Raw genomic sequence first — 26,450 nt, 5'->3', positions numbered from 1 at the left:
ATTTGCAACTTATGGATCACGGTAGATTTTTTATATGTAGCAGTAAAGTATACAAAATCAAATTGGAATAACTGAACAGATGATGTATTACTTAGAACGTATTTATTCGTAATATATTACTCATATATTCCTTATTTTAGACATATATTTATATGTATGGCAGCATATTATATGACATTGTTTTGGTGAAGTGACTTCTTAAATGAACTTTTTCCTATTTTTGTTTATCCACACATTTATAGCCCATGCTACTATAGTTTTTATGTAGCAATGTTTGCCAAACCTGTCACTCATCAAGCAAATCTTATGACATTTTGTTAATTAATGCATCATAGATGCTGTACAAGGTTTCTCCAAATAAATTAGTACATTTCTACAGTGTGACATGCGACAGTGTAGTTAAAAACTGCAAACCATATATAATATTATAACATTATTTCCTATTAAAAATATCCATATATACTCTAATAACGATAATGCAACGTCTTTAATCCATTATATTTTGCAACTTAGAAAAATACCAGTACTCGCTACAACAATTTGCCGAGTACAATATTTCAATGGTTTTAATACGCATGGGGAGGAACATAACACGAAATTCAGCCCTAAAAGTTTCACGTGCTATTTTGAACACTCTGACAATATTAAACATCATGCACCCTTTTCTTATATGTACATAAGTTAATCACCCTATTGCGAAGTTAGGTTTCTCAGTCATAGCTTGCAACGTATCGGGTACTGAACTCTTGTAGATTGATGTAGAAAGTTTTTGTAATGTCAAACTTTACAACTTTGCACAATACTGATGTTTGTGTGCCGCTGTGTTTCATACCGAATATCTGATTCTGAAAATTGACAGAATGTTAGTTCAGAAACAATTAGGAAAGTCCCAAATTTTGTTAATTTTGTAATCTGAGTATAGAATTATTTAGTATTCAATACCACGTAATTTATGCTGATGGGTGTTCATACAAATTACTCAAAAGTATCTAACCTACGCGCGAGCCACTGATATTCAATAAAATATCTATGAAAACAATCAACAAAATAACAGTAGTTCTATCTTTAAAATTCCACTTCTTAATAACTACATCGTAATCCTTAATAGCTCCCTACATATTCTTTATAGTGATACTTGTTTGTGAATCAGTAATCACCGCACTATCGCATGTACTTTTTTCTGGATTACTCTATTCTACAATAGTAGCTACAACGTCATATCTGTTACAAGTTACATACTTCTTATTCAATAATATTTTATAAGTGTAAATACTGATAGATATATTTGTTCGTGGTACATTGTTACATATATTTATATTTATCGTTCTCAATCAATCCTATATGCGATCTACTTGCAATTAAATTGCGCTGTTTACCTAGTTGTGTACTTTAATCGATTTATTATGCATAAAGCATTCGGTAATATATATTAACTAATCTTTCGTAATGCTCACATCTACAGCATCGGTAATATTTTTTGATACTGCGAAATAATTTCTCTCTTTCATTGCCTGTAACAATCGCAATATATTCACTCTTCATTTCTCGTTTAGTTATGCCCATGGTGATTATGACCTTTTTTGGAACTTTATGTTCAAACTATGTTCAAACCATTTCATTTTTTCGTTTTTTCATTTTTACAGAATGATCTAAATTTTATCAATACTATACTCGAGAAAAGAAAGTTGTTTCAGATGGTCTACTTCTTAATTTGTGTTTTATAACGATCGATAATTTATTATAATACAATTCTGCCTATGAAGTTAATACTATAATAGTAGAGCCGTAGCTATATTTTCGTAATTGTTGTTTAATAGATATATATAACAGATGTAAAGCACATGATATAATGCTGTCGGTCACACTCATAGGAGATATTTAGATTCCTAAGTATTTATACTATTTAAACGTTGAATTAAAGTAGCGGCAAAGTATAATTACACTATAAAATTTTATATTTGCTCGAGTATGCGTGGTATTGCTTTCTCGTGTATTTATTGCACCCGATGGAATAAGGCATTGTAAAAAATGACTAATAAGTTGTAAACGAAGTAACATTGATAACAATTCTCTGGCATATAAGTATGACAGTTAAATTCTTAATATTTCAAACAAACCTCAGCCTAGCTAATTATAATCCAGTCAATTTTTATGGATAATGTTACAGCCAATGCAAAATTTGCACCCATTTGAAGGAAATGTTCAATCAGACAAAAACGTAGAGGTCCCAGAAGTCTGAAATCATTAGAATATTACCAACGTAAATGAAAACACTTATTTCATCAAGAACAATTTTTTTCATGAAATGTTCGCATTTTCTTTTTGTTAAATTGAAAAAATCAGTCAATATTCTGTTGTGTGGCACCCGAGTGATTCAATAAATACCAGTTTTTAAATTTGCCGCTGCTTTATGTACGTTGTAACTCACGTGGTGGAAACCTGAAATTAACAATTTTCTCTACAAGCTTACAGAAAAATATTTATTCTTCTGTTCGAATGATCCAAGCTGTAAAATAGCGTATGAGATTATGATTCACAATTAATAAATGACTTCATTTCATGCAATGTTGTGTGTAAAACATACGCTCATACTTTTCCTATTAAATGTAAGAATATTCTCTAATTATTACTACATGTATTTGTGTTGTACGTAACGCCCACGAGGTATGCTATATATAAAATTAGAAGATCCTAAACAGATATGTTTACAACCAAATATATTTAAGCCTTTCAGTTCATTGTGGTTTAAGAAAAATGTTCAAATATTCATCATTCCAACTATTATAAACTTTTTTCAAAGTCAACTTATTTTACAGAATTATTAGATACCTCTAACTTCACTTTGTGTCATTTGCTATTATTATTTTGAGTTCGTTGGAAATTTTGAATATTCACGCAATTTGCGAGAATTTTAAAATATCTGCAACACAAAAGTATTCTGTAATTGTATTGTATATAGTAATATACTGTATATATACATATTTTATCATGTTTAAGTAGAAATAATACGTGGGAATTTAAAACCAGGGTCAGTTTCCAATGACAGGACCGTGTAATATCGTATAGAGCAAAAATTTTTTGCTTTAGTTGCAAGATGATTGAAATATTACAACCAACAATATGTACCCACATGATTAATTTCTGACGTTGTGAAAACCAGGGACACGGATTTAATCAAGGATGCACATTTCATTCTAATTTTTTTTTCAAACAAAAAAATCTCTAATGATCTGTTTGATATGTTAGATGAGTAATGTTATAATCATTTTTATTAAATATTTCAAATGCAGTATCGATCACAATTCTATTCATTTTTGCACTCCGGAAAGTACAATGCTTTGATTGAAAAAATACCCCATTTGAAGGCCAAATATTTTTACAATAGGTGAATGAGATTGAATACATAATATATTTATGCCATCTTTCACTTATGCAGCGAAACGATGTTATTACATAAGACAGTTAATATTTCACCCTGAGCTTGACATAATGTATTATAACAATCTTGAGACTGCAATAATGCAGATGCAATCAGACTATACCATATCTAAACTTCCTGATTAATTATTGAATTTAAAATTTTTTTGTATTCCACAGTATATCAGAATTACTTCTGATACGAATTTATTTGATTGCTTATTGCAACTGTTCCAATTGAAATGATTGATCCAAACTGCAATACAATTTAATGAAAGTTTGAAAAAATTCGCGAGGACAGATATAATTGGATAAAAACTTTGTGTAGTTTTAGAATAATTGTAATATAAGAAAACTAAAATAACTGTAAGGTACTTGGTTAAATTGCAAATTTTCTCTCATGCATACACATCACCAGCTTCTTATCATTTGAAATATTTCATTTATCATTACTTGCAACTGGGGTACCGTAATATGCAAAATACATATCTTACAACTTATTTGATACATCGTAATACGTACTACAGTATATAATATGATGATAATTTAATACAAAGATGAGTAATTCAAAGATATGTGTTTGGAGTTATTAGGGAAGATTAGTTTAAAAAAATTGAGATTCAACACAGACCTATGGTCTGTAAAAATATTTACATGATTAAACAACTGTGATCAAAAATTTTATACATATTCGTATGCATGTGTGTATGTATGTACGTGTTGTCTTCAAATAACTATAAAAATTTTTAGCCTTTAATGATAAATTATTGTTGCAACGGGTCAATATGTACATAGAGTTCCATTTACATTTACTTAGCAATCCCCAATCACATGGGTAATGGGAAGTTTACTTATTAACAGTGCTAGATACAAAAGAAAGTATCGAATAAATGTTAGTAATTTTTACTTCAAAATTGATAATGAAAAACATATAAAAATGAAACAATGGGTTGGTGCCAAAATAATAACGAGGATATTCGCAGGCCCATAAACATTTACTATCCAGCATTTTCAATTACCTATATGCTTCAATTATTGTTGAAATTATCCTACACAATGACTCGTGTGACAGGTGTAACTGTGAAGACGTGGGCGTTTCCATGGCAATACGTCAGTATACGATACAATAAATCTAGCTTTGAATGGTTTCCAAGAATTCAAAGCCAGGAATTTGACATATTATAGGTATGTATATGTATGTATTAGGCAATTATCACACGATATAAAATAGTATTATATGTTGCAAATAGTACAAGTAACAATTAATTGATTTACAACTACTACTTTTCAACATATTACTTCATGATTATTTTATGTGAATTAATGACAATTATGACTACAATATATTGTATACATATAATACTTCTATCTTCCAGATTTTGATTCAACAATTACATTATAACATATAGCATAGTGATGTGACGTATTGACATGAAAATAATGTGAAATGACCAATATGAACATGGGTATTTCAGTACTATGAAGTAACATCGAATACAGGGTAGTCCAACTATCGTATGAGGACAAAAGTTGACATTACTTCAATTTATGAACACACCTATAATATTTTGAACTGGATCCTAGATATCTTATTCTCTTTGGATACCCTGTCAAATAATATGTGCAATATCTTTCTTGGAGCAAAACGTGTAACAGTTCTTATTATAACTCATGGCATGATCCAATGAATGAATTATTAGAATGATAGCAAACGAATAATTTGTATAAAATAGAAATGAAAGTTCAACATACTTACAATTATTGTATAAATACTTCAATCCATTTTAAAACACATAACAATTTTCTGATAATCGCAGCTCCTTCAGAACCAAATTGCAGTTACAATTGCAAACCATAGCTTGAAATGAATGTCATTTGTACTCGTACGAAATACAAACGAAATTGCTGTACATTATTATTTTTCGACAATCTTATCGCAGTCATTTCAATCAATCAAATAGCAATTTCGTAAAGTAAACACTATTTGTATTTTATAATTTACTAGTTTGATATTTTTAATACTTGATTCATATTTGATTATGTATAATGGTAAAAATAAATCACTTTCGATAAATTACATTGCAAAAAATTAGACACTCATTGTCAGCAACGCATTTAAATAAGTAGCTGATTCTGATTATAATTACTTGGTTCTGAGAGGAATTTCCTCACGTGGCTTTAGCAATTTTTGTTATTTTATTATTATTTTTATTATTATTATAATTTTTTTTTTTAGTAAACAGATACAATCCAGCGTTTCGGCGCAAGAATTAAAATATAACGATTTAACGTGCAATAGGCAATAATCAACTAATATATGTACACGTGTAAAAGAGACTGTGATTTATTGTCAGTCATTACGTGACTGACCTGAATAAATGAAGAAAAAGAAAAATACTTTTAGCAACATTTCAGTATGATAAACATGGTCCATTGTGTTAAGTTAGTACTAGATTAAATCGGAATACAAAGACGATGATGATCATTTCCTGCAGAAGGACTTCGTTCCAATTTTTTGTACAATAAAATTTGGGCTCAGAAAAACCTGTATAAAGAAAATGTTTATTGAAAAAATAGAAAAAGATGTCGTAGCCGTGTCATTTGAATTAAGAAGCACACGTCAGCCTGTATGGAGGCTTTTTGATGTATTTTGAAAAGAACCTAAATGAAATGATCAAAGAGAAGCTTTGATGACTATCACATCTCTCATCCCAACGCACAGAATCCTGGAGTTATACTTGGAAAAATTTTACTCCAGGTTATCTTGTACATATTCTTATCCTTCAAATTCTAATATGTACTCTTGCAAATATCGTCTGTAAATGGCTGATATGCAATAAGAGTACATAAAAGATTAATGGTATGCAAGCTCTTATACCTCAAGTTTTCGTGTACAGAGGCTTAAGACCTCTGCGAACTGAGAGATATCTTGTGTACGTTGTTATTACTCCGAATAAATTTAAGTGTACTAAAACATGCTCTTTGGGCAGGCCAAGACACGGCATTAGATACGTTTATGGTTCATTGTAATCGTCATATAATGTATCGACCTAGATTAAATATTTTTTTCACAATACGTCTAACTGTGCGAAAGTGTATTTTACAAATATTGGTATATTTGCAAAGCTATGGCTTTGTCACTTTGGTTATGCATTTGTCTATTTATTTTACTTAATAGTTTTTTCTTTCGAATCTCTGACCCATCCATACGTGTCTATATTCTCACAGGATGCAATGGGCAAAGAAACATATGATAATACTGGCTATTAATGGTTAAAAGTTAGTGTTTCGTAACTTGTAATTATTATCATTTGGTGAGTTCCATGGTTTCTATTGTCACATATACAATATTGTGAATTTATATTCCATATTATTATTTAATCATTATTCATTATTATTATTAGTCATTATAAATAGTTGCGTACGTAGGTCTAGCTAACGCAATATGAATAATAGTCTTTATCAAAAGCACATGTATATCGTGATATTTTTATATATGTATAGTATATTGTATAAATCGACCTTTTCGTAACCAATATGTAAATAGTAGTGGATTTAATTACAAATGAACTTTTTTTAATGTCGCTTATTTCAATTTGTATTGATTGATAATGTGTAAAGATGGAACAAAAAAAACCACGTTCACTATTGTTCTCATACGCAGTATTAGATTAGGAGACTGAGTAATCAGGATAAAGTTTCGTAACAGAGGTGATTTGAAGACTATTTTCAAATTTGACCAAATGGTAACGCGGACTCATAACGAATGGTAATCCTATTCATAATATTTAAAAATTTATATAACAATGTATTCTTTGATAAAAGAACTGTTTCTTATAGCGTTTCATTGAAAGAATATCCATCTCGATACTCACTTAGCGCAGCTTCACAATTGACTTTCCATTTTGTACACGTTACGAAGCGGCATCATTTAACGCATTTTTGATACATCGTCGTCACTCGCTTCCGCATCACCTTCTACACCACGCTCTCCTTCCTCTGGGTGTGCAGGATTTCCTTCCTCTGTATCCACGCTACTAGTGGGCGTTATTTGTTCAGTCGTTTCACTACTAGCGAAGCCCAACCCGCCAAGTCCTTTGTTAACTGGTTCCGGAGAAGCTGATTCTTCGCTGCTAGGCGAACCGGGGGATGAGACTATCACCTGTATGGGCACACACCACACCCCGTTTAAATATACACATGTATATATATGTATGTATATAGGTATAGTGCATTGGTCTCAACTATTCAACAGATTTTATCTTATATTTAAACAGCATGTTGTTGCGCATTATCCATTATTTACGCGTGTTTACTTTGAATAACTGTTCACTATATGGTTCGTATTGTACGTATTTAGCAGAGAAAAGTTCTCATCAAACGTAATTTTCAAGTATTTTATCTGAATTCAATTACATAGGGAATTAATAAAATCAAATAAATCGTGCGATCGATGTTAATAATAACACAGCCATTATTTGATGGATGCAAAATGATTGAAAGTATGACTTGCAATGTGATCATAAAATAATACCCATGCCAAGAGTTATGTATTTTCCGATATCGATGGACTATTGTTGAATATGATATAGAAACCTGTGTAATCTTTTAAACACATTTAATAATTAGTCTAAGAATCATCTAATACACACATTGCGATAGATTATAGTGAAGTTGAGAATAAGATGGGGAAAATAATAATAATACCTGTGCAAGAAGCGGCGTCTCTGTGCTGTCAGCGATTTGGAATAGCCGGCAATTTGCGCTTGCTCTGAATACGTGCCCAACCAAAATAAAATATAAAACAAACATTACTATGTAGAATGATGTAAAGTATAAACTATCGATTGAAACCATATTTTAATATGATCATAAGCAACAGTATAGCTTTCAACAAACAATTGATGATCAAATTATGTAAGTATAAGAGACAACATGCGTGAGGTGTTATAGTATATATACAGTATAGCTAACCATAAGCTGCAAGTTTATAATAACTGAAATTGCGTTTGAAATTTTGAAGAAGCACATTTACAGTCTCATTTTAATTTTACTGCCACCAAGATCATCATTTTCAAACAAATCAATGTATAATTATACTAGGTTCTTCTTGTAAACTGAGCGAATTTTTCCTCTCAGAGACTTTGATTTTACTAAGAATTTAACATTATCAACGAGAAGAAATAGGTCAGTTGACATCAAAAGCATTACTTTTAAATGATAGGTAGTACAATAAGTTTTTACATGCATAATAATATCCTGGAATCGAAGTACCGCACGTGGCCTGCCTTTTATTTCTGTCCATTGATTCCTTTGAATTAATATCCCTCAATAATACTACTATGTTGCCTGTTTAATAATGTAAGATACTCCTTCATTTGCATAGCAAGATTTCAGAAAAATATTACAGAGATACATTTTTTTAAATAAAGAATGAAACAACGTAAGCTTAATCATCGGGCATAACTGACAGTACACAACAATAACAGTCTGAAATTGTCTCAAGCTTAAGTCACTTGCGTAAACAATATGTCACAGCTTTTTATGCTATTACCGATATTCTACGTTCCAAATATTTTTGCTTGCTATGAAAAAAATAAAGTATTCGAAACCTAGGCCCACTATTGAGATACAGTATAACTACTTACCTAATAGCATGTTACAACACTCACTATTACAATATTTTTCAGTATATGCATTGTATTTAAGTCTACAAATTTTTTAGCTAACCTGTCGCGGCTTGATTGGAGGTGGAGGTCGAGTGGAGGTTGAAAGCGTTACGGGTGTTGTACTGGGGGGCGGATGATGATGTGAGGGTTGCTGCTGCCAAGGCAGCCCGGTGCGACCCAATGTGCCCTGTGCCGACTGACCCGACTGATTGCTGTGACCGACTTGCGGCATAGCTCGAGTTAGCGTTGAAGCGGCTGAAGAAATCTTCCGAACTGTCTGTGAAACGAGCTGCTGATTACTTGGCCCTTATGTGTTATCCCATAATTTCAGTTTCAAGATCAGGTCGTTGTTATCGATCAAATTGTCATGTGACAGTATGAAGACTTTAATTTAGTAATGGTACGTTATGTAAAAGGTTACAACAAGATGACACGCCATTCATCATTTTATATCAATGTTACAAATGATAACATTACCTGACTTCACAGGCCATATTTCAAGGAGATACTTAAGAACTGCAATTGGTTGTTGGAAGTCCAAGGGGGGTGCATTATCTTCCGAATGAAGCATCAATACTGGACCGAAACAAACTGCCAAACTTGCTGGAGACATCTTGTTACATTGCGATACAACCATTGCCAAGTGATCCAATAAATATATCAGCGTACACTATGACATTAAAATATAATTCGAATAATTATGATAAATTCAAATCAGTATACTTCACTGTAATGATATCTTTTTAACTTATCCTCTAGACCATGCAGAGATTTATTGATAATAGCTGTTATCATTTTACTGGACTGACATGAGGATCGATAATGAACTCACCCTATTGACTTTTGGTAAACAATCTAGTATGCTGAACATAAGTTTAGCATTACCCTGTGGATCGTCGGGTAGGCAAACAGCAAGTGCATCAACCATCATTTGATAGAGGCACTTTGTAAACAATGGTTCTGGCAGTTCCCTCAGATAGTCTTTCAAAACTCCTGCGCGAAGAAAATGTGGACGATTTGTAGTAATGATATATTCGATTGCTACCTATTCCAATATCGTTTAAGCCTTCATAGATTTATACCTGTTATAACATTGATGTCAGGGACATTATCCGGTGAAAGGTCAACGGATCTTGCATTGCGCTCAAATGCCTCACGCAGTATTCTTTTCTTTGTTGCAGATCCACATAATCGATATAGGCCTGGTTACATGCAAACATTACATTAGAGTTAGAAAATCTGAAAGATATATCATCGCAGCACATCAGAGGTTAAATTTTAATTTTGATTTTGAATTATAACTATTCAATTCGAAGTCCGGGATCAAAATAGGCAAAATTCTTTAAAAATTCGTAAACATAACAAATTACCAATTATATCAAGTCCCCGCCTTTCGACTTCTTCAACACAGCGCCATACGATAATAGGAACATTCTGGGTACCTGACATTGCCAAAGCTGTCGAGACTCCACCGGGAACACCTCCGGTTTTGCTTTCCCGGCTCACCTGTCAAAAAAACGTTGAATGAAATCAATTCCTCTTTATGAAGAAAATTTTCGATGCATAATCTGTAAAACTATAGATAATATCATAAATATGCTACTGATAATTACCACGGTATCTAAATCAACTCCAAATAGTGGAGCTACTCTTGTTGCAAGAGATAGAACTGGAAGTCCCCGCCGCTTAAAAGTTTGGTGAGCATCAGTGTATCGAAGGCGTAAATAAAGAGTACCACGTGGCTCGACCTTCAGTGCCAATTGATGAAGTGGAGATTCTTTCAACAGAGTTGCTAAATGTACTGATCCCTTGTAACATAATTTGTGTCTATGCTGAGGATCCCACGAATAAACCAGTAAGTCCAATTGGCGATTGCCAACCAAATCCAACTCAAATGTTTCATCCCAGTCAAACATCAGATCCCCCGTACGCACAACAGTGCGAGCTTTGTGAACACGATCACACTCCAATACACAGTACAGATCTCTCAAACCGCAACTACCTGTTAAGGAAAATTAAATATTAAATATGAGACAACATGATGGTCATAGTTTAATCCATAATTCTTCAAGTATATGTTTATGTGACATGTACGAAATGAGTTTCAATTCAACTTACCAAGGCTGGGTTGTCCGGATGGTGTTGATGGGGTAGTAGCTGCCGAGGATGAAGTGGTAGATCGTAGACCACGGCCTGCTAACAAGTGGACCCAAAGTAGTCCACTGACACCACTTGCTAGATCCCCTCCAGCACTTCCCTCACCAAGGGAACTCAATAAAGAGCTGGTGGAACTAGGGGTTCCTACTGTTGGTGGCTTTTCTATTTTATACTTGAGGAACTCTGTTTAAACCAGGAAAAAAGAAACAGAATGAAATTTATAAGTAACACATACGCAGGTGTCTATGATGTGAGTTTTGTATACTTCCAAAAAATGGAATATGATCACCGCAATTCACCTGCAGGGTTTATATCTAGCAGTCTTTGATCTTGAGATCTAGTTGGAGTAGGATTTGGTATATTTCTCGTAGACTCTAGATCTAACAAATTCCTAATTCTCCTAACAGAACTGGCCCTTTGACTTGCTGAGTTAGTTAAAGCAGTCTTTGTATTAGACAAAGATGATCGAGTATTGGAAGCTACAGATGCTGGCCGTGGGTTTGATGATGTTCGATGACAGGATGAACTGATAGCCGTCGAAGCTCGCAAATTTGCCAGATTTACTTGTTGAGCAGACGCAGACCTTGTCGATAGCCGATCCAATGTGCTGGACATTGGCCGATAAGAGCCATAGCCACCATATTCAGCCTACATGTGACATACGGAAAGAAACGATTACTATTGAAGACGAAAGTATCCTTAATTAAAATTCAGTTAAGTGAAAATCAATTGGACTTTGGTATTACGTTAAAATCAAACAATTTTTAAGAAGCGGAAAGGTAGAAGAACCTGATTAGCAGCAGCATGGATATTTTCAGCACTGTATGTGTAACGTGGAGGTCTATTGGTGGTAGCCCTGATCTGCTCATAAAGTGCACTAGTGCTTGGAGTACGGCTCAACCATGCTCTGTACTCATCTGACGTAAATACACTCGGAGATGATGGTATTCTCCCTGTAACAGATCGAGAGACTTTCGGTTAGTTGAATTCCAAGTATTCTACTTTACTTTTACCAGTCTTTCTAGTACCTCGATCACGTTTAATAGAAGGCAGTTCAGGAGCTGACAAAGCACCATCGCTATCTTCTTGGTCTATAAGACCAGATGTAACGGTACTAAGTCCAGTTCGAACGCCTGGCTGTTGCGGTAATGTTCTGCCACTTCTTGGTAAAGAATTAGACCGTAACCCTGACAATAACATGTTATACAAATTTCAGACTGCGAATATCATAAAATTTGTCAAGCATCGGTATTTGATACAACTGCAATCAATACGATATAAATAAGGAAAAAATTTGTAAACGAATATGTATATACCTGAGGAACTTTGCCCGATCTGAGATCTGGAGAGTGTAGCTAAGTGAGATACAGCACTGCTCTGTGAAGGGTTATTTAAATTGTGCCTGTAGTGATAATATGCCGACCTAGGTGAACTAGAGCATGTCGCTTCTGTATCAGAAGCGTAATCCAGAGAAGGTCTATGTCTTCTGGTCAAGGTGCCGAATTGTCCCTGCCTTTGCGAAGATGATCCAGTATCATTTTGGGTACTGTAGCGTGAGTTGTAACGAAGTGTCGAAGACCCTGTTTAAATAGATTCAATAATTATTGCGTTTGAGAACTTATGTTATAAGGGTATTCAAGATGTATTATAGTCCAGTTTGCTACATCCACTCTACTGTCTTGATAAAAATCACACAAGTATTTGAAAATATATTGAGTTAGTCTAGACATTTTTCTTAATCTGTACATACGTGTGTGTTTGATATTAACTTGCTTATTCTGATTTACCAGATTTCAGACTAGATCTCAGTAAGGTATGACGAGCAGGTGTAGTTATGCTTGTGTAATCAACACGAGGCAAATGTTGATCGGATCCGCTGCGAGGCATGATTCTGCCACTAGTAGTATGTTGTGCAAATCCGTAATGACCAGTTTGATTTTGCCCTGACAATCTGCCGGCAACTGATTGCATTCCGCCACCCGTTGACATACGGCGTCCACTATTCGATGGCATCACAGGTCCAGTGTAGAATGAGTGTACCTACCAACAGATTATATTGTACATTTTCCACCATTCAAATCTAATGCTACGATAAGTAAAACTGTAGATGTGTGAGAGTCATAACATTTTTTCAATGCTTAACATTCAACAAATACTAATTTCTTCAACAAAGGAAATATTTCTAACAAAAAACTGAATTCGGTTGGAATTATACTATATTAACATTAATAATAAATACACATATTTTTTTTGTTAAAATATATTTTTATGCAAAAATTTTCTCTCACACTCTAGTGTATTGGTATATACTTTTACTCATATACAATAATTGAAATGAAAAATTTAAAGTAGATACGTGCGAAGTCAATGCAAATTGGTTCACTAATCAACATAATACATGGCATATAATTCTTTCATACCATAATAATTGAATAACTTAACATTTTTCTACAAAAGTGTTAAACAATATACCTATGTAATGATTGATAGTGAACATATACATTTAAATAATGCGTGATTTATTTCATTAATTGCAGAAAAGGAAGGGGAAGTAAAGTGATGTTATTTGTGAGGAAACCAAATAAAATAAAATAGTGAAGTTGAAGTGTAGTAATATAATGGCATTGTGTATATTTAGCTTATTCCGCAAGTACGTAGAACGTAACTGCAATTATCATCTTTGAATAGCTTCGCCACTTTACATTGCCCAATGATTTTAGACAATCAAGTGCTACTTATACATTAAGGGAAATAAATTAAAAGATATATATTGATGTGTATATATATATATGTATGTAGAAAAAACAGCATTAGGATGAGATAACGAAAGAATTAGTGTATGCCACAGCGATATATCAAATCTAGTTTATCAAGAAATGTTGTGTTGTCTTTACCTTTGTAAAATCCTGGTTAATTTCAATGTAGCATTCATTCAGAACCGATTAGTAAATAAATTTCGTGATTTGAGTCATACTGCATACTGCCTTTTCTGCGTCATTCAGATTTAGCAAAAATCAAAAATATGGTCTATGTTTGTAAAAACATTTTCACGCTGCAGTAAATAATTATTTACATTTTTCTCCTTGCCTGTCACGTGTTTTTTTTTTTTGTATGATAGAAAACCAAATTAATTTATTACAGACTAATTTTCTAATTATTGCTTTAATAATTCGAACTGAGCCATTTACAGTTTGAAAAAATATAGAAACCTGCTATAGTACGTCAACGATGTATATATAAAAACTTCAACATTACTAATAAAGATTTGCGTAATCTCCACAATATTTATTGAGTTCAACATTTTTAGAATTTTGATTGGTCAGGCACTTGTTCCATCAATCCGAGTGACGCAGATATCAACAATATGCAAGCTGACTACAGTTAATGAATTGTTGTATACTTTATTGGATATTGGTTGATGTTTTCAATCTGCGATATACACAATGTCACAGAATATAGGGCAAACAAGTGTTGAATAGTGCAGACAGGTATAAAAGGGTGCTGATCTGACATTATCTATAACATCTAAAGATTTTGAATTCACAGGTTAAAATAGATAACATTTGTGATATCAACGAAATGATTTCATCAAGCCTTGCATGATGGGCCTAATAAATGTAGTCAAGAATATTAATAATTTAAGTGCATGTTAAAAGGCAAATAAAAAATGCGTTAATATAATCAACAATATCTGTTGATATCAAAGTGTTTTCTAGTTCACCCTATGGTGCCTCGACAGATTGTTGTGATATTAAGAGTAGACTGAAACTTACTTTTTCTGCCAGACTTTCCAGAGTTTTTGGATAACCACGTTCGTATGGTTGGAAATGCTGCGTAGTTGATGGCTTTGGTTGATGAGTGATAACAGGTGGCGGAGGAGGTTGATATGACCAATGACTCTCGGGCCTAGAGTTATAATAGAGATCTCCGTTACTAGATCCTAAATCCTGACTGGAACCGAGACCTGTTAGGCCGAGCCTGGATCGAGATGGCAACATTTCTCTTCCATCACCTCGTCGACGACTGCTATCCCTGCGAAAGTCGGCAGTGAATCCCAAGAATTTTGGTAATCGTTGACAAGAGCCTAGCCAGAATCTTCCTTTCATTTAAGCAAACATGTGTTACAGTGAAATAATAGTGATTGTACCTAATATGATTGCTTGTGGCATGATCACTCTCATCTTCATTGAGCTCTCGTTTTATAACAACAACAGGAGGGGCTTTGTGCTCATTTTGACGGCTGTGTGATACTGGCTGATGAGGTCCGTGCCTCGTCGCTAAGATTAATCTCCGAGGTATTGACATTATAATTACTACGTCGTCGATACCCATGTGCGAGACACTGACCAAGTTGACTGCCAAAATCTCGTCACCCACCTGAAAAATTTGCTGCATTGTTAATGAATTAAACATACTTCATCTACATCTTACTGAATTACTTACATTACATAAATCAATTACAATAACCATAGATGCCATGAAGTGTAGTTATATTTACTATGTAGTATACCCAGAAAGTCCACACTAATTGCTTCCAATAGTTTCAACTCACTTTTAAACATCCACTGTTGTAAACAGCAGACTCCAGCGCAATTCTTGATATGAAAACACCATCGTTTCTGTCTATTCCATTGCCTTCCCGTATATAAAGACCCAAAGTTTGTCCAGGCCTTTTAATAATTTCTACTAAATGCACCGGATGTTTTGAATCCTAGGTATTGAATAAAAGATTGTGAGGAACACAGGTAATAAATATAAAGTATAAAATGAGATCAATAAGTATAACACTGAAATTAGGAGATGATGGCCTTCAATTTTATATATTCAAATAATCGTTAATAATTTCATTGAAATCATAGTCTGGGTGTTGCTTGCTATAGCAAATACCTCCAAGAATCGGTGTCACACGATAACAACAAATCTAATTCTTTCCATGATTATAGATAGGTGAATATTCTCTTGGACGGACCTGCATTCCCATAAACTTTTTGGCAGCCTCCGAAGCCTGCCTACCCAATTGGCGTGGCTCTATGACACGAACGACCATTTCTCCGCGCCGATCCACAGCCTCTAGCGCAGCAGCAGTTGATGCATCGAGATCGTTCTCCACAGTTTCGATCTGCTTGAATATCTCCGTACTTATCCCACTGACCTGCATCGAAAACTCTTTCTATGTCAGGGAGTAAAATGCTATTCATTTGCAATTGACAAAATTGACAAACTACTATGTTTGCAAATTTGTACTATAATTTTTCCCATTTCTTGCGGAGACTTGAAAATTTTATTTAAACTTATTATTAGAATAATTTTTTGAAAAGTTGCACTATACAAGAAAGAGAAACACATCGTTTAATAAGCATGTTTATTCTTATACCTTTCTGAAATCTCCTTGAATCACCATAGGTGGTGGTTCCTTGGGACGCAGTTGGTTGACGGGGACTTGCCGTCCAGGACTTGCACTTATGTCTGTTACCTCCCCCCGCCCCTCCTGAAAACAGTTGTCATTTTATATTATTTATAGTATCCATAATGGTAATGCTTTGTGCTTTTGTATACAGATAATTCTGCAGGTTATAGATTCATCTCAAGCAAAGGAACCTAGCTTAAGAAATCAAGGTCCGCTTAAATTTTACAATGCTGATGGCACGACAGAAAATGTGGCACTACAGTAAGCTCGACATTATCAAATATTATTATACAATTGGAATTGGTCGTTTTTAGATTAGGTTGATTTCTCAAGTTTCAAGTGAATCAAAACTGATATTCACATAATTGTTTTATTATGATGTGGGAATCTATGTGGATTGCAATTTAATGCAAGAGTATCCCCATAGAATATACTACCCCGATTGAACTGAATCATACGGTAATTTATTGATGTCTAGCTATAGCTGTCAAAACGCGTGGTAACAATATTTAGGGTAAATTATTAAATTATATAAAAATTGATCCTGTGAAATAATATATTTGTCGCAACAGGAAATAAAATTGTACATAATTTAATGTTCAATTTCCATATTGAATTTGTAATTCTGTAAGCAAAATCTTTAGAAAATTGTAAATTTTTCTAATACAATAAAGTTATTCCAGCGGTATATTGAACGAAGTTTAAAATTTCCTGTAATTTTTCAAAAAACCGTGTACTTCGATGAACTACTGAAACGAGAATCTACGCGGTTCTCACAAGGCATATAAATATATAATACTTCTTGGCGAAATGTGCGACAGGATATAACAGATAGTCAATTAATTCCATGAATGCACGATAATCATACAGAATACTCTCTATGTACGAATGAATGAAGGTATCATAGTTTAGGGAATAATTTTTAATTGACTTCAAAGCTGACACGAGGGATGGCCCACGAGTTTGAGCACCGCTACTTATCCTACGTGCCGTAAGACTGCACATACATATATACATTATGCATCTACAAGAATTGGCAGTGCTGACGGCTCAGCTGCAGTTCAGTCGGGAAACCACAAGTCGACGATTCATGGATTCGCGGTGTGGGGGTCGTGGCAGTACAGCACAGGGGTGTGTAACACACAATCGAACCCCGAACAGCACGATATACCGGAGGGGTCGTAAACTGCAGTTGGTTATACCTATGTATGTACCTATATACATAGACATATACACGTATGTTGTTCCTCAGTAGTGAAATTACCTGACGGGAAAAGAAGCAGTACCCCAAACCGGCCTTATCGCACATCGCGCTACCCCATTGCGAATAATATGGCGGGAAGCCGCTACATACATACATGCATGCACGTATATACTTGTGTATACCTATATATACTACAGGTATAGGTATATGGTGCCGCCTACGCGTGCGCCTCTTTTTACGGAGGATAGGATATCGACCGTTGACGTCACCTCACACCCTCTTTCGACGCCGCTGCACACTCTACGTTCTACAACTCTCGTCGTCGGAGGGCTGCGGAGGGGTAGAGCAAGGCGGCAGAGGGTAAGGGGCGAAGTGAAAAACCGGGGGATGATAGACGTCGCTGCCCGGTGGGTGCGGCGAGGCAGGAGGAAGCTGAGGGGGTTTGCCAAGAGGAAGAGGTGGACGGCGAGGGCGCGGACGAACTTGTAGTACAGACGTCGCACGCAAGCGTACGCACGTAGGGCTGGATCAGCGGCGAGGGGGATGAAGAGGGGTGCATGGGCAATCCTGCAATACGATACTGTCCGAATGCGCCTGCGTTTCAACGCGACCGCGAGAATTCCGAGAGTAGGTAAGGCTCGCGGAGGAAAGTGGCCGTGTGAATTTCTCTCCGTAGGCTGCGCGTACAATACGCACGGCAACTCGTAACTCCCAACCTCGGGGCGCAACCACGCGTGCACCCTAAAGCGTAACCCACTTGAACTGCAGTTGAAGCCGCCGGCTTAAATTTCAAGCCCTGCATAAATGGCAAATTCACCATTTAACAGTATCGAGACACGTGCTACTTACTATAGCTTGCGACATTCTTTCACTACTTCTGATTTGCCTAGATCGCATACACTTGTACATAATTATTGTCAAGCATGGGTGAATTTTCGCATACCTGCTTTTCTACTAAAAGCTTTTATATGTATTTAGGTGAGTACCGAAGGCGGCAGCCGGCGGAGGGTGGGGGTAATTAAATATGCTATTGGGAATGGCATAGGTGAGAATATTCAGTCGGTCGTTAGGGATAATAGCCAAATCGATGAATATGAGCAGGTAGCGTGCTTCAAAGTGAATGGGGATGATTATTTCATAGGTTTACGCTCCGTTGTCAAAGCCAGATTCTTTTGTTAATTGAACCACCGAAATTAGCCCGCAACACTTCAACGGTTCTAGAGTCCCTCTTTTCCTTCGGAGGTACACCGATGCGCCAATTCGTATGGCCTGACAGAAAATAACCCACCCCTTTACCCTATTTTCCATATGTAGGCCATTCGAGAAGATGATTTCCTGGCTGACACAACGAATCAAAGGCTCTGCTATGAACAGACATGTTGCACGTTATATTGAGCCAGCTGTTTCGTTTCTTTAGTTTCATCCCTTTTTATAATTTTCTTACTATTATCTTAGAGGTTTCCATGGCTTTTTCACTCTTAGAAAACAGGGAGCCAAGCCCCATATTATATTACGTATTGTGAGTTTCTCGATATTGCAGAACAGTCCGTGCGCCTGACGCGCTGACGCAGGCAACCGAAGTTACTATTCGTCAACCGTGAACATGACGTGCCTAAGTGCGTCAGGCGCACGGACCGTTTCGCATGTTGAGAAACTCACGGTATATCACTCAGCTCGTAATCAATTATACCTTTCGAGCCAGAATTATACTACGAATTACTGTGCAAATATAACGTCAGTTTATTACACAGTTATATGCATGCTTCTTCCGTAACGATGTGTGCGTATGTGTTAAGTCACTTGCACATTTCATCGAGGGTAAAGCGGGGTATAGATAGGTATACCTATACCTGAGCGATAGAAAACGGGAATGGGAATTGCAGAACAGAGCCAACAAGGAGCTGAGAGCGTTATAGGAGGGTACGTGAAAGATAATTAGATATCGATTTCGAATTAGAAGAAGCGATATGGGCTATAGCTATTAACGTTAACATTATACCAACTACGAGTATATCAAAATTGAGGCCGTCTATGCAGATCGTACGAAGTTTTGGAGCTACTTTTTCTAATCCCTTTTCAATCGCTATTATTGCTAAATAAACGGAACAGTAATTATACGTAATACTCTTGATAAACAAAATTATATGCATGGTCAATATCTATTCATAGGTGAGAATATTTTTCTTCATGCATTTTCTCTTTATTCCTACAAATGCTACACGTTGTTGCACGGAGCTCGAGCTGCGCCCGTAATAGAACCAAAATGCAAGCTCAAACGTTAATTTAATATTTAGTGGTTTCCATAAACGTAGGGATTGCGTGAGTTTCTATCCCGCTTTCCATTGCTTTCTGGAACTAGTTTACGTCCTTTCCGTGAACACCCGCATGTATGTCCGTGTTTATGGGTAGAGCTATACTCAAGTCAAAATTATAGGTACCTATGCCGCGCGTTATACGACGAAGCTCGGCTCTTGCGCGTAACTTTATTTTTACCTCGCACAAGCCTCCAAGTGTGTATATATATATATCATAATGTCAAGTGTGATAAAACTCGCAACAAAAAAATCCCAAAAAGTAACGGCCCTGATTACTCGACGGAGGTGGTTGCAGAGGCCGAGGGTGCAGAGGATGAGAAGAACCGTGAAAGGACCCCCAAGCACGAAAAACGGCTGCAGAAAAGTCTGAGACTATGCTCGAGCAAAGTACTTTAGGTACATACCTACGCACATACAATTAGTACACGAGTAAAGTAGTACAAAATATGTATGCAAGTACATATACGAGTTGATACGTCGGCGTTGAAAGTTACATTTTCTGCCCTAAATGACATCGTTTATTATTTTAACGAGATCATTAGTAGAATTTAAATAAACTTTTCCCTTCGGCACGCTTCATCCTAGCCTGGTCCTACTCCATTCCTCGTTTACCCCGCGCTGCATATTATGTTTTCAAAACTATTTCGCGTATTTTAATTACGGAAATATATAACATGATACTACATGTAACGTAACGAAATTTCTCAATTCTCAACCGAAAGTAGCGCAAACGGATTCAACAATTTTTGGCGATTCATTTTACCGCAAACTGATACTTTTAAAACATTTTGGATTGGAGATGACGCACTAACGAGCCCCCACGCACAGGCAACTGCGTGTACAGCCAAGCGAACCCGTGGGCAGGACAGCAGGCGTGACTAATTGCAACCCAACCATTTGTTTGACTGGAGTCTACACGCAAAATCAAACGAGTAGGTGTATTCTGAAACTTAATTTATGGATAGTATTTAGCGTTTCGACGGGCGATGAATGCTGGGAAAAGGAACGAGCGATGATTTATTCACGCATATAGTCTTAGCAATCTTTTTTTTAAATTTTTATTCTTCTTCCTCGCACTGCGTAAGAAGTGCGAAAATTGGGTGAAAAAGGCGAACGAACCTTTCTGCGGCCACAGCACAGCATGGCTGCAGCGCTGCAGCTGCGCTGAGCTTCCGGGGGTTGACAAGGCTGATGAAAGACGTAGTTGAATCCTCGGCCTCCTTCCCGCTGCAGCTGGACCGCGCGCACCTGTCGCTGCTCTTGCTGCCCTTGCTGTCCTTGACCAACCGGACCACCGACACCAACTCGACCACCGTACTTGATTCGTACGTATTTTCGCCACTGCATGAGTTCGGTGCTTCATGCCCTCTGCCTGTAAGGGTGAAAAAATAAGTAAGTATGAGGAAAATGATCACGAGCGAGAGCAGTCAACAAATCAATTACAATCCGAAACTAATGTTAAAGCCGAATTATAGGTAGGGACGCTATCCCAAGGTTGAATCATGACCTCTGACTGATTTGTGGATGTACGTATGCATGAGGCATCAGTTGGATTCAATCGGGTCGAAATCCTCTCAGGAATGTCTTGTATTATATAAGGTACGTAGGTATAACGTGTACTTTTGGAAGTCGCTTGTTAGTAGAAAGTTTCATAATGTGAAGTGGAGTTCTTGGTTTGGTATTTGAAGATATAACCTACTGTTACTTAAACGATTCTCTCTGTGTATAGCCGGGTTGTCTCTCTCTCTATTTCTCTCTCTCTCTCTCTCGCACACATCGAGACTCGAGACTTCATTCATTGAACCGTCTTTTTGCAACTTCTCTTATCGCGAGAAATAAAAAGAGAGTTAACCGTACAGCGTGTAAACGCTGAACGAACCAAGAGTTCGTTTCCCTAGAAGGGGTCCTAACGATAAGCGAGAAAAGTAAAAAATGTATTTTTTGCGCTCATTTTCAATGAAATTACAGTGGATCGATGCTTAGATTATAATACGAGTATCCCTGCGTGGAAATGCGGTATAAAGAAATAAACAGCGAAAGACACAAAATTAATTTCGAGACCCTCGCTTAACTAACGAGACATGCTTAAGTCGCACTTAAGAGAGCGTCTCGACGATTGAATTCAAGAACAGAGTGCGAGATACGCGTTTAACAAAATTATCACGCGCTCTGTTTTACGAGGGTGGATTTATATAAAAGCATATATACATATGGGGAGATGTTCCGGGTCGAGGTGGCGGGCTTATGGGCCTTGGTATTTTGGAGTAAAAGAGTTACGGGTCAAGGTCGCAGCTCTGTACCTTAACATCAGTTGCCCATCCACCACTCCCGGCTAAACTCTCATTGATTCTTAATTAGCTTTCGCGAGTGCTCTCATCGTCAGTTTGGAGACTGGGTTACGCTATGGCCTATAAATAGACCGACAACGAGTAACAAGCCCTCATTTATAACGTACAACGTTGGTAGCTATATAAGATACGCCTATCACTCGGTAACAAACCGTACATAAACTGATTCAATTCGTTGGAACAAAAACAGTTACACGTTTCTTCTCATAAGAAAATTTTTTTTCAACGATGTGAATAATTGAAAATTATAACGAAAAAAACTTGATAATTTTCCGTCGAATAAAGCGTGATCTATGACTGATGAAATGATATTATACCCGCTTCCTTAATGCAGTATCGGAAAGAATTCACCTTCAAACCTCGCAGCAAATGTTTTCGAGTAAATACATGATCCGTAAGCCATGCAAGTCCATTGAGTACGGAAGACTGCCTGACTTGGCAATCTCTTCCGTCAAGCCTAGTCTCAATACTGAGCAAAGAATTTTGAATTCCAGTCGGATATTATACGCGTTTGATATTATTTCAATATTCGCGCGGATCTCAACGGACGTGCAGCCTCCAACGTGTGATATTCAATATTGAAGTTTTACTCGGGTTGCAGTCTATAACGTGACAGATGAGATGCCCCGTGAGACTGCAGGTGACTCAGGAGGCACTCACGTTCTTACATCTTCATTACACCCACACATATTTCATATTTATATAGATAATATACCCTGGGGTATACTTATGTGACTCTACGTCGAGGAAAGCTCACAATCAGTCTGGATTCACTCTATATCACTGTTGCCCGCAAACAGAGAATCTCAGAGATGGATGAAAATTTTTTAGCATAATTTTTATTAAAGAAGGTTCAAGCAAGAAACACATTCTACGAAACGCAAAAAATCATTCATTGATAATATAACCTTTCGAGTAGTTATACAGATACAACCCTAATATTTAAGTTTAATCTTCGATTGAAATGAGGATCATATTTCAAAGAATCCGGCCGAAGTACAGTGTCTGATACGTATAAGAGAGGAGGTTGAACATTCGATAGATGAGAAATTATCATTCTCGCAAAGGGTTAAATTTGAAATCAAACGAAGTCCATACTCCAGAACTTGAGGAACTGAAGCAGTCCAAAGGAAAAAAGAAACATTTAATTGAAACACAAAGTTTTCAGGATAGTTGTATCAATTTGGGACCTTGTTAAAAATTATTTTCTGAGGTTTTTGTACCGTAAATTAACAGTTGGTAACAGTTCTTTGGTCAACAATGAGTAATTTACAAGGCACTCGCCGTATATAAAAGGTGAACGAGTGTCTACGAAAAAATTCGCCAAGAACGAGTGTTTTTAAAATATCGATTGTGGGCAAATCCGCATACTCGTTACACTTTCACCTCGGCTCTAATGATTAACTTTATCATGCACATATTACACACACGTCTCATCACTCATTCATGCCCACGTGTACCCACATACGTGGCAGCGAAAACCGGGGCATGCGGTCAACCGGCTTACAGTGGAGTAAATCAGGTTCGTGTCAGATTTTTGGCGTGTAAGTTGAGCGAGATAGGAATAATCTGAGGCATTCGATGAATTTTCAGACGATTCGAGACAATGCTAAGAATAAGATTATCTTCCGGGTGTTTGAGGAGAAACGATATCAGTTACGCAGTTTCCACATGCGAGATCAGTTCCGTTAAAAGATTTTGAGAAGGATAAGAGCTGCAGGATTACGATCTACTCTAAATCAATACTGTCGCAGAAACGATTTGTGCAGCGCAATTCGTTTCTCGACAACAATTGTGATAAAAACAACAGTCGGCATGGCCTTGAAAAAATTCTTCCAGAGAAATCAATACTGCGGCTTATCAAATACGGGCTTATCACATACAACGGTTCAAGTTTTACAGTGCGCAGTTTTCTCCATCGAGAGATTGATCACTTTGTCCCAGTATCCCGAATATCGTACATACGTAACCCACCCATACGTGTACGTGTACTATTGCCTGCCCGCGAGTATATACAGGTATGACATCGCTAATTCCGTATATTCGCCCATCGAATAACAAAGTGGGAACTGGTACAGCTGGTACAGATGGTACCCTCAACACGTTTACACATGAATGTAGAGGGTGTCGCGAACAACATGGAACGAATTATGTATTAAATCCAAAAGAACCTTGGGGTGGATCCGACCCTATAAGTGTCGTTGGTTGGTATAATACAGAAAAAAACGTTCTCATCAGTCACATCTCAAAATATTTTGCACATTTTTGACGATTCGTTTATACGAACATATACACCATACATATGCACACTTATGAAATAGGGAATGGATTTATCTACGGTTCAGAGATTAGAACGATTTGCTTGAAATATTTTTTCTCTCCGTTCTGTATCCATACCTTCTAAAGATCATCCGTAGTGCCTTGAAGGGCAGACAGATCCGTGGTAAGCCAGCGTGGTGATCTTTTGCTCATTCTGTGATGCACGTATTCGTTTCTTCGCCACAGCCGATGGTGTAAGCCTCTGTAGAATTGAACGAATTTATTCCAACTACGCATAACTATGTGACTCGGTTTTAGATTTGTTACTCTTTATTCATAAACAGGTATATATGTGTATATGTATATACATATATGCATGGGTATGTATATTTATGGCATGCGGAGGCGTGTCAATGGATTTGTAAATACTAATAATAATAATAATAATAATGATAACGACAATACCGTAGCCGCTTTTTCCCGTCGTTGAACTTTAAAGATAAGAATACGGAATATTAATGATACAACAAAAGTAGATGAACCGGTTGATTACGCACCGAATTAAGGTATCATAAGAGATAATTAATATTGGTTTTCAGCTAGTTCAGATCCCGGGCTGGATTATAGTTGTTTTGATTTATATCGCGTGGCGAAATAAGGGTGGCAATTAAGGCACAACTTCGCGCAAGAACGAATGAGGCGAACGATTTCGAACGAATAACGGGAATAACGTTGTAATATGATATGATATTGCTACGGAAACTCCAGTGATCGATAAAATACACGTTATGGGCGGTTGGTGTGGAGCTGGTGAACCCGTCCTACGACATTTCAAATCGAGCAATTCCGAGGCGGTTGTACTAATCCACAAACGGGAAGACCCGAAGTAATGTAATCCCGCTGAACACGCAGTACCGTGATAATCTGCACGTATCGCGTATAGTCAGAAGAATTCGTTTGCACAGATTCGAACACGTTATGTTCGCTGTCTAAAGATAATTTCAATTGCCACGATTGAGAGGATGAAAACAAGGATGAAACGTTAAAGAGTGGGATAAAAAAAAAAAAAAACGAGAGAACTGAGAAAAAGTGCAAAAATAAAATAAATAAAGATAAAAGAATAAACGCTAAGGTTGGAAAAAAACACACACACACACGCACGGAAAAACGAAGAGAATGAAAAAAAAAAAAAAAAAATGAGAAACCATCGAAACGTACCCCTAGAACCAGCACTCCGCGGGCCTTTGAACATCAAAATCAATACACCCCCTCGGTGAAAATCTAGCACAATAAACGGCACAATCACAATTCACCTAAACGCAATATAACTGTTGTTGCGAAGGATGAACTTAATCAAGTTTTCAATAAATACGTTCGGTCACGTCAATCGATTCAGGGTAAAAGAATCCGGCGTAATAATATCCCGCTGCATCGCTCAACCCTCGGAACTCCCGGCGGACATGTTGCCCGACGATACGGCGCATGGTCGCTGATGATCGAGGTAGACGACGAGGGCGACGGGAACGACGTCGGCGGAGCGTAGCGGGGATAACCAAGGACCACTCGAAACCACCCCCTGGGCTAGGCGAGCCGACCCGGCCCAACCCGTCCCGTGGTATCCGGAGATTGCCACAAGGCACCGAGGTCTAGGCGAAGGGGAACGCGTCGGAACCG

General features: G+C 36.7%; 1 protein-coding gene and 1 long non-coding RNA gene across 4 annotated transcripts; one reads left to right on the top strand and one right to left on the bottom strand.

The window, feature by feature from the left end:
- Positions 1-91: 91 nt before the first annotated feature.
- RhoGAP100F (Rho GTPase activating protein at 100F) lies at positions 92-26,419 on the bottom strand. Of its 3 annotated transcripts, XM_046623072.2 has the most exons (22): positions 25,995-26,419; positions 24,915-25,038; positions 21,289-21,541; positions 16,618-16,731; positions 16,213-16,395; positions 15,796-15,954; positions 15,391-15,620; positions 15,017-15,275; positions 14,138-14,149; positions 13,031-13,283; positions 12,560-12,823; positions 12,272-12,430; positions 12,033-12,196; positions 11,543-11,891; positions 11,205-11,426; positions 10,700-11,088; positions 10,457-10,592; positions 10,169-10,288; positions 9,919-10,079; positions 9,564-9,756; positions 9,148-9,359; positions 92-7,579 (listed from the first exon to the last, which is right to left on the bottom strand). In XM_046623072.2, the coding sequence occupies exons 3-22, from the start codon at positions 21,514-21,516 to the stop codon at positions 7,349-7,351; spliced, it is 4,038 nt and encodes a 1,345-aa protein (XP_046479028.1). In that variant the 5' UTR covers positions 21,517-21,541; positions 24,915-25,038; positions 25,995-26,419; the 3' UTR covers positions 92-7,348. The 3 variants fall into 3 exon arrangements, with proteins under 3 accessions (XP_046479028.1, XP_046479029.1, XP_046479030.1); XM_046623073.2 differs by lacking the exon at positions 14,138-14,149 and having other exon boundaries at positions 15,391-15,632; XM_046623074.2 differs by lacking the exon at positions 14,138-14,149 and having other exon boundaries at positions 25,995-26,418.
- Positions 14,601-17,259, top strand: LOC138190898 (uncharacterized). The gene is made up of 3 exons (XR_011176979.1): positions 14,601-14,731; positions 15,029-15,538; positions 16,187-17,259. It is a non-coding gene; the product is annotated as an uncharacterized lncRNA (long non-coding RNA).
- Positions 26,420-26,450: the final 31 nt, after the last annotated feature.

This window comes from Neodiprion pinetum, chromosome 4 (assembly GCF_021155775.2).
Source record: "Neodiprion pinetum isolate iyNeoPine1 chromosome 4, iyNeoPine1.2, whole genome shotgun sequence".
In the NCBI taxonomy this organism is placed as follows: Eukaryota; Metazoa; Arthropoda; class Insecta; order Hymenoptera; family Diprionidae; genus Neodiprion; species Neodiprion pinetum.
Note: the sequence above shows the minus strand (reverse complement) of the source record. Positions and strands in the feature narration are given on the sequence as shown.

What these genes read in the sequence shown, in the direction of transcription:
- RhoGAP100F (XM_046623073.2), bottom strand. Translation starts at nt 21,516, where the DNA reads ATGCAGTGGCGAAAATACGTACGAATCAAGTACGGTGGTCGAGTTGGT. An exon ending in ACAACAGTGGATGTTTAAAA is followed by an intron (nt 15,633 to 15,795) that starts GTGAGTTGAAAC and finishes TTAACAATGCAG; the next exon opens with CAAATTTTTCAGGTGGGTGA. An exon ending in GTTTACCAAAAGTCAATAGG is followed by an intron (nt 9,757 to 9,918) that starts GTGAGTTCATTA and finishes TTAATGTCATAG; the next exon opens with TGTACGCTGATATATTTATT.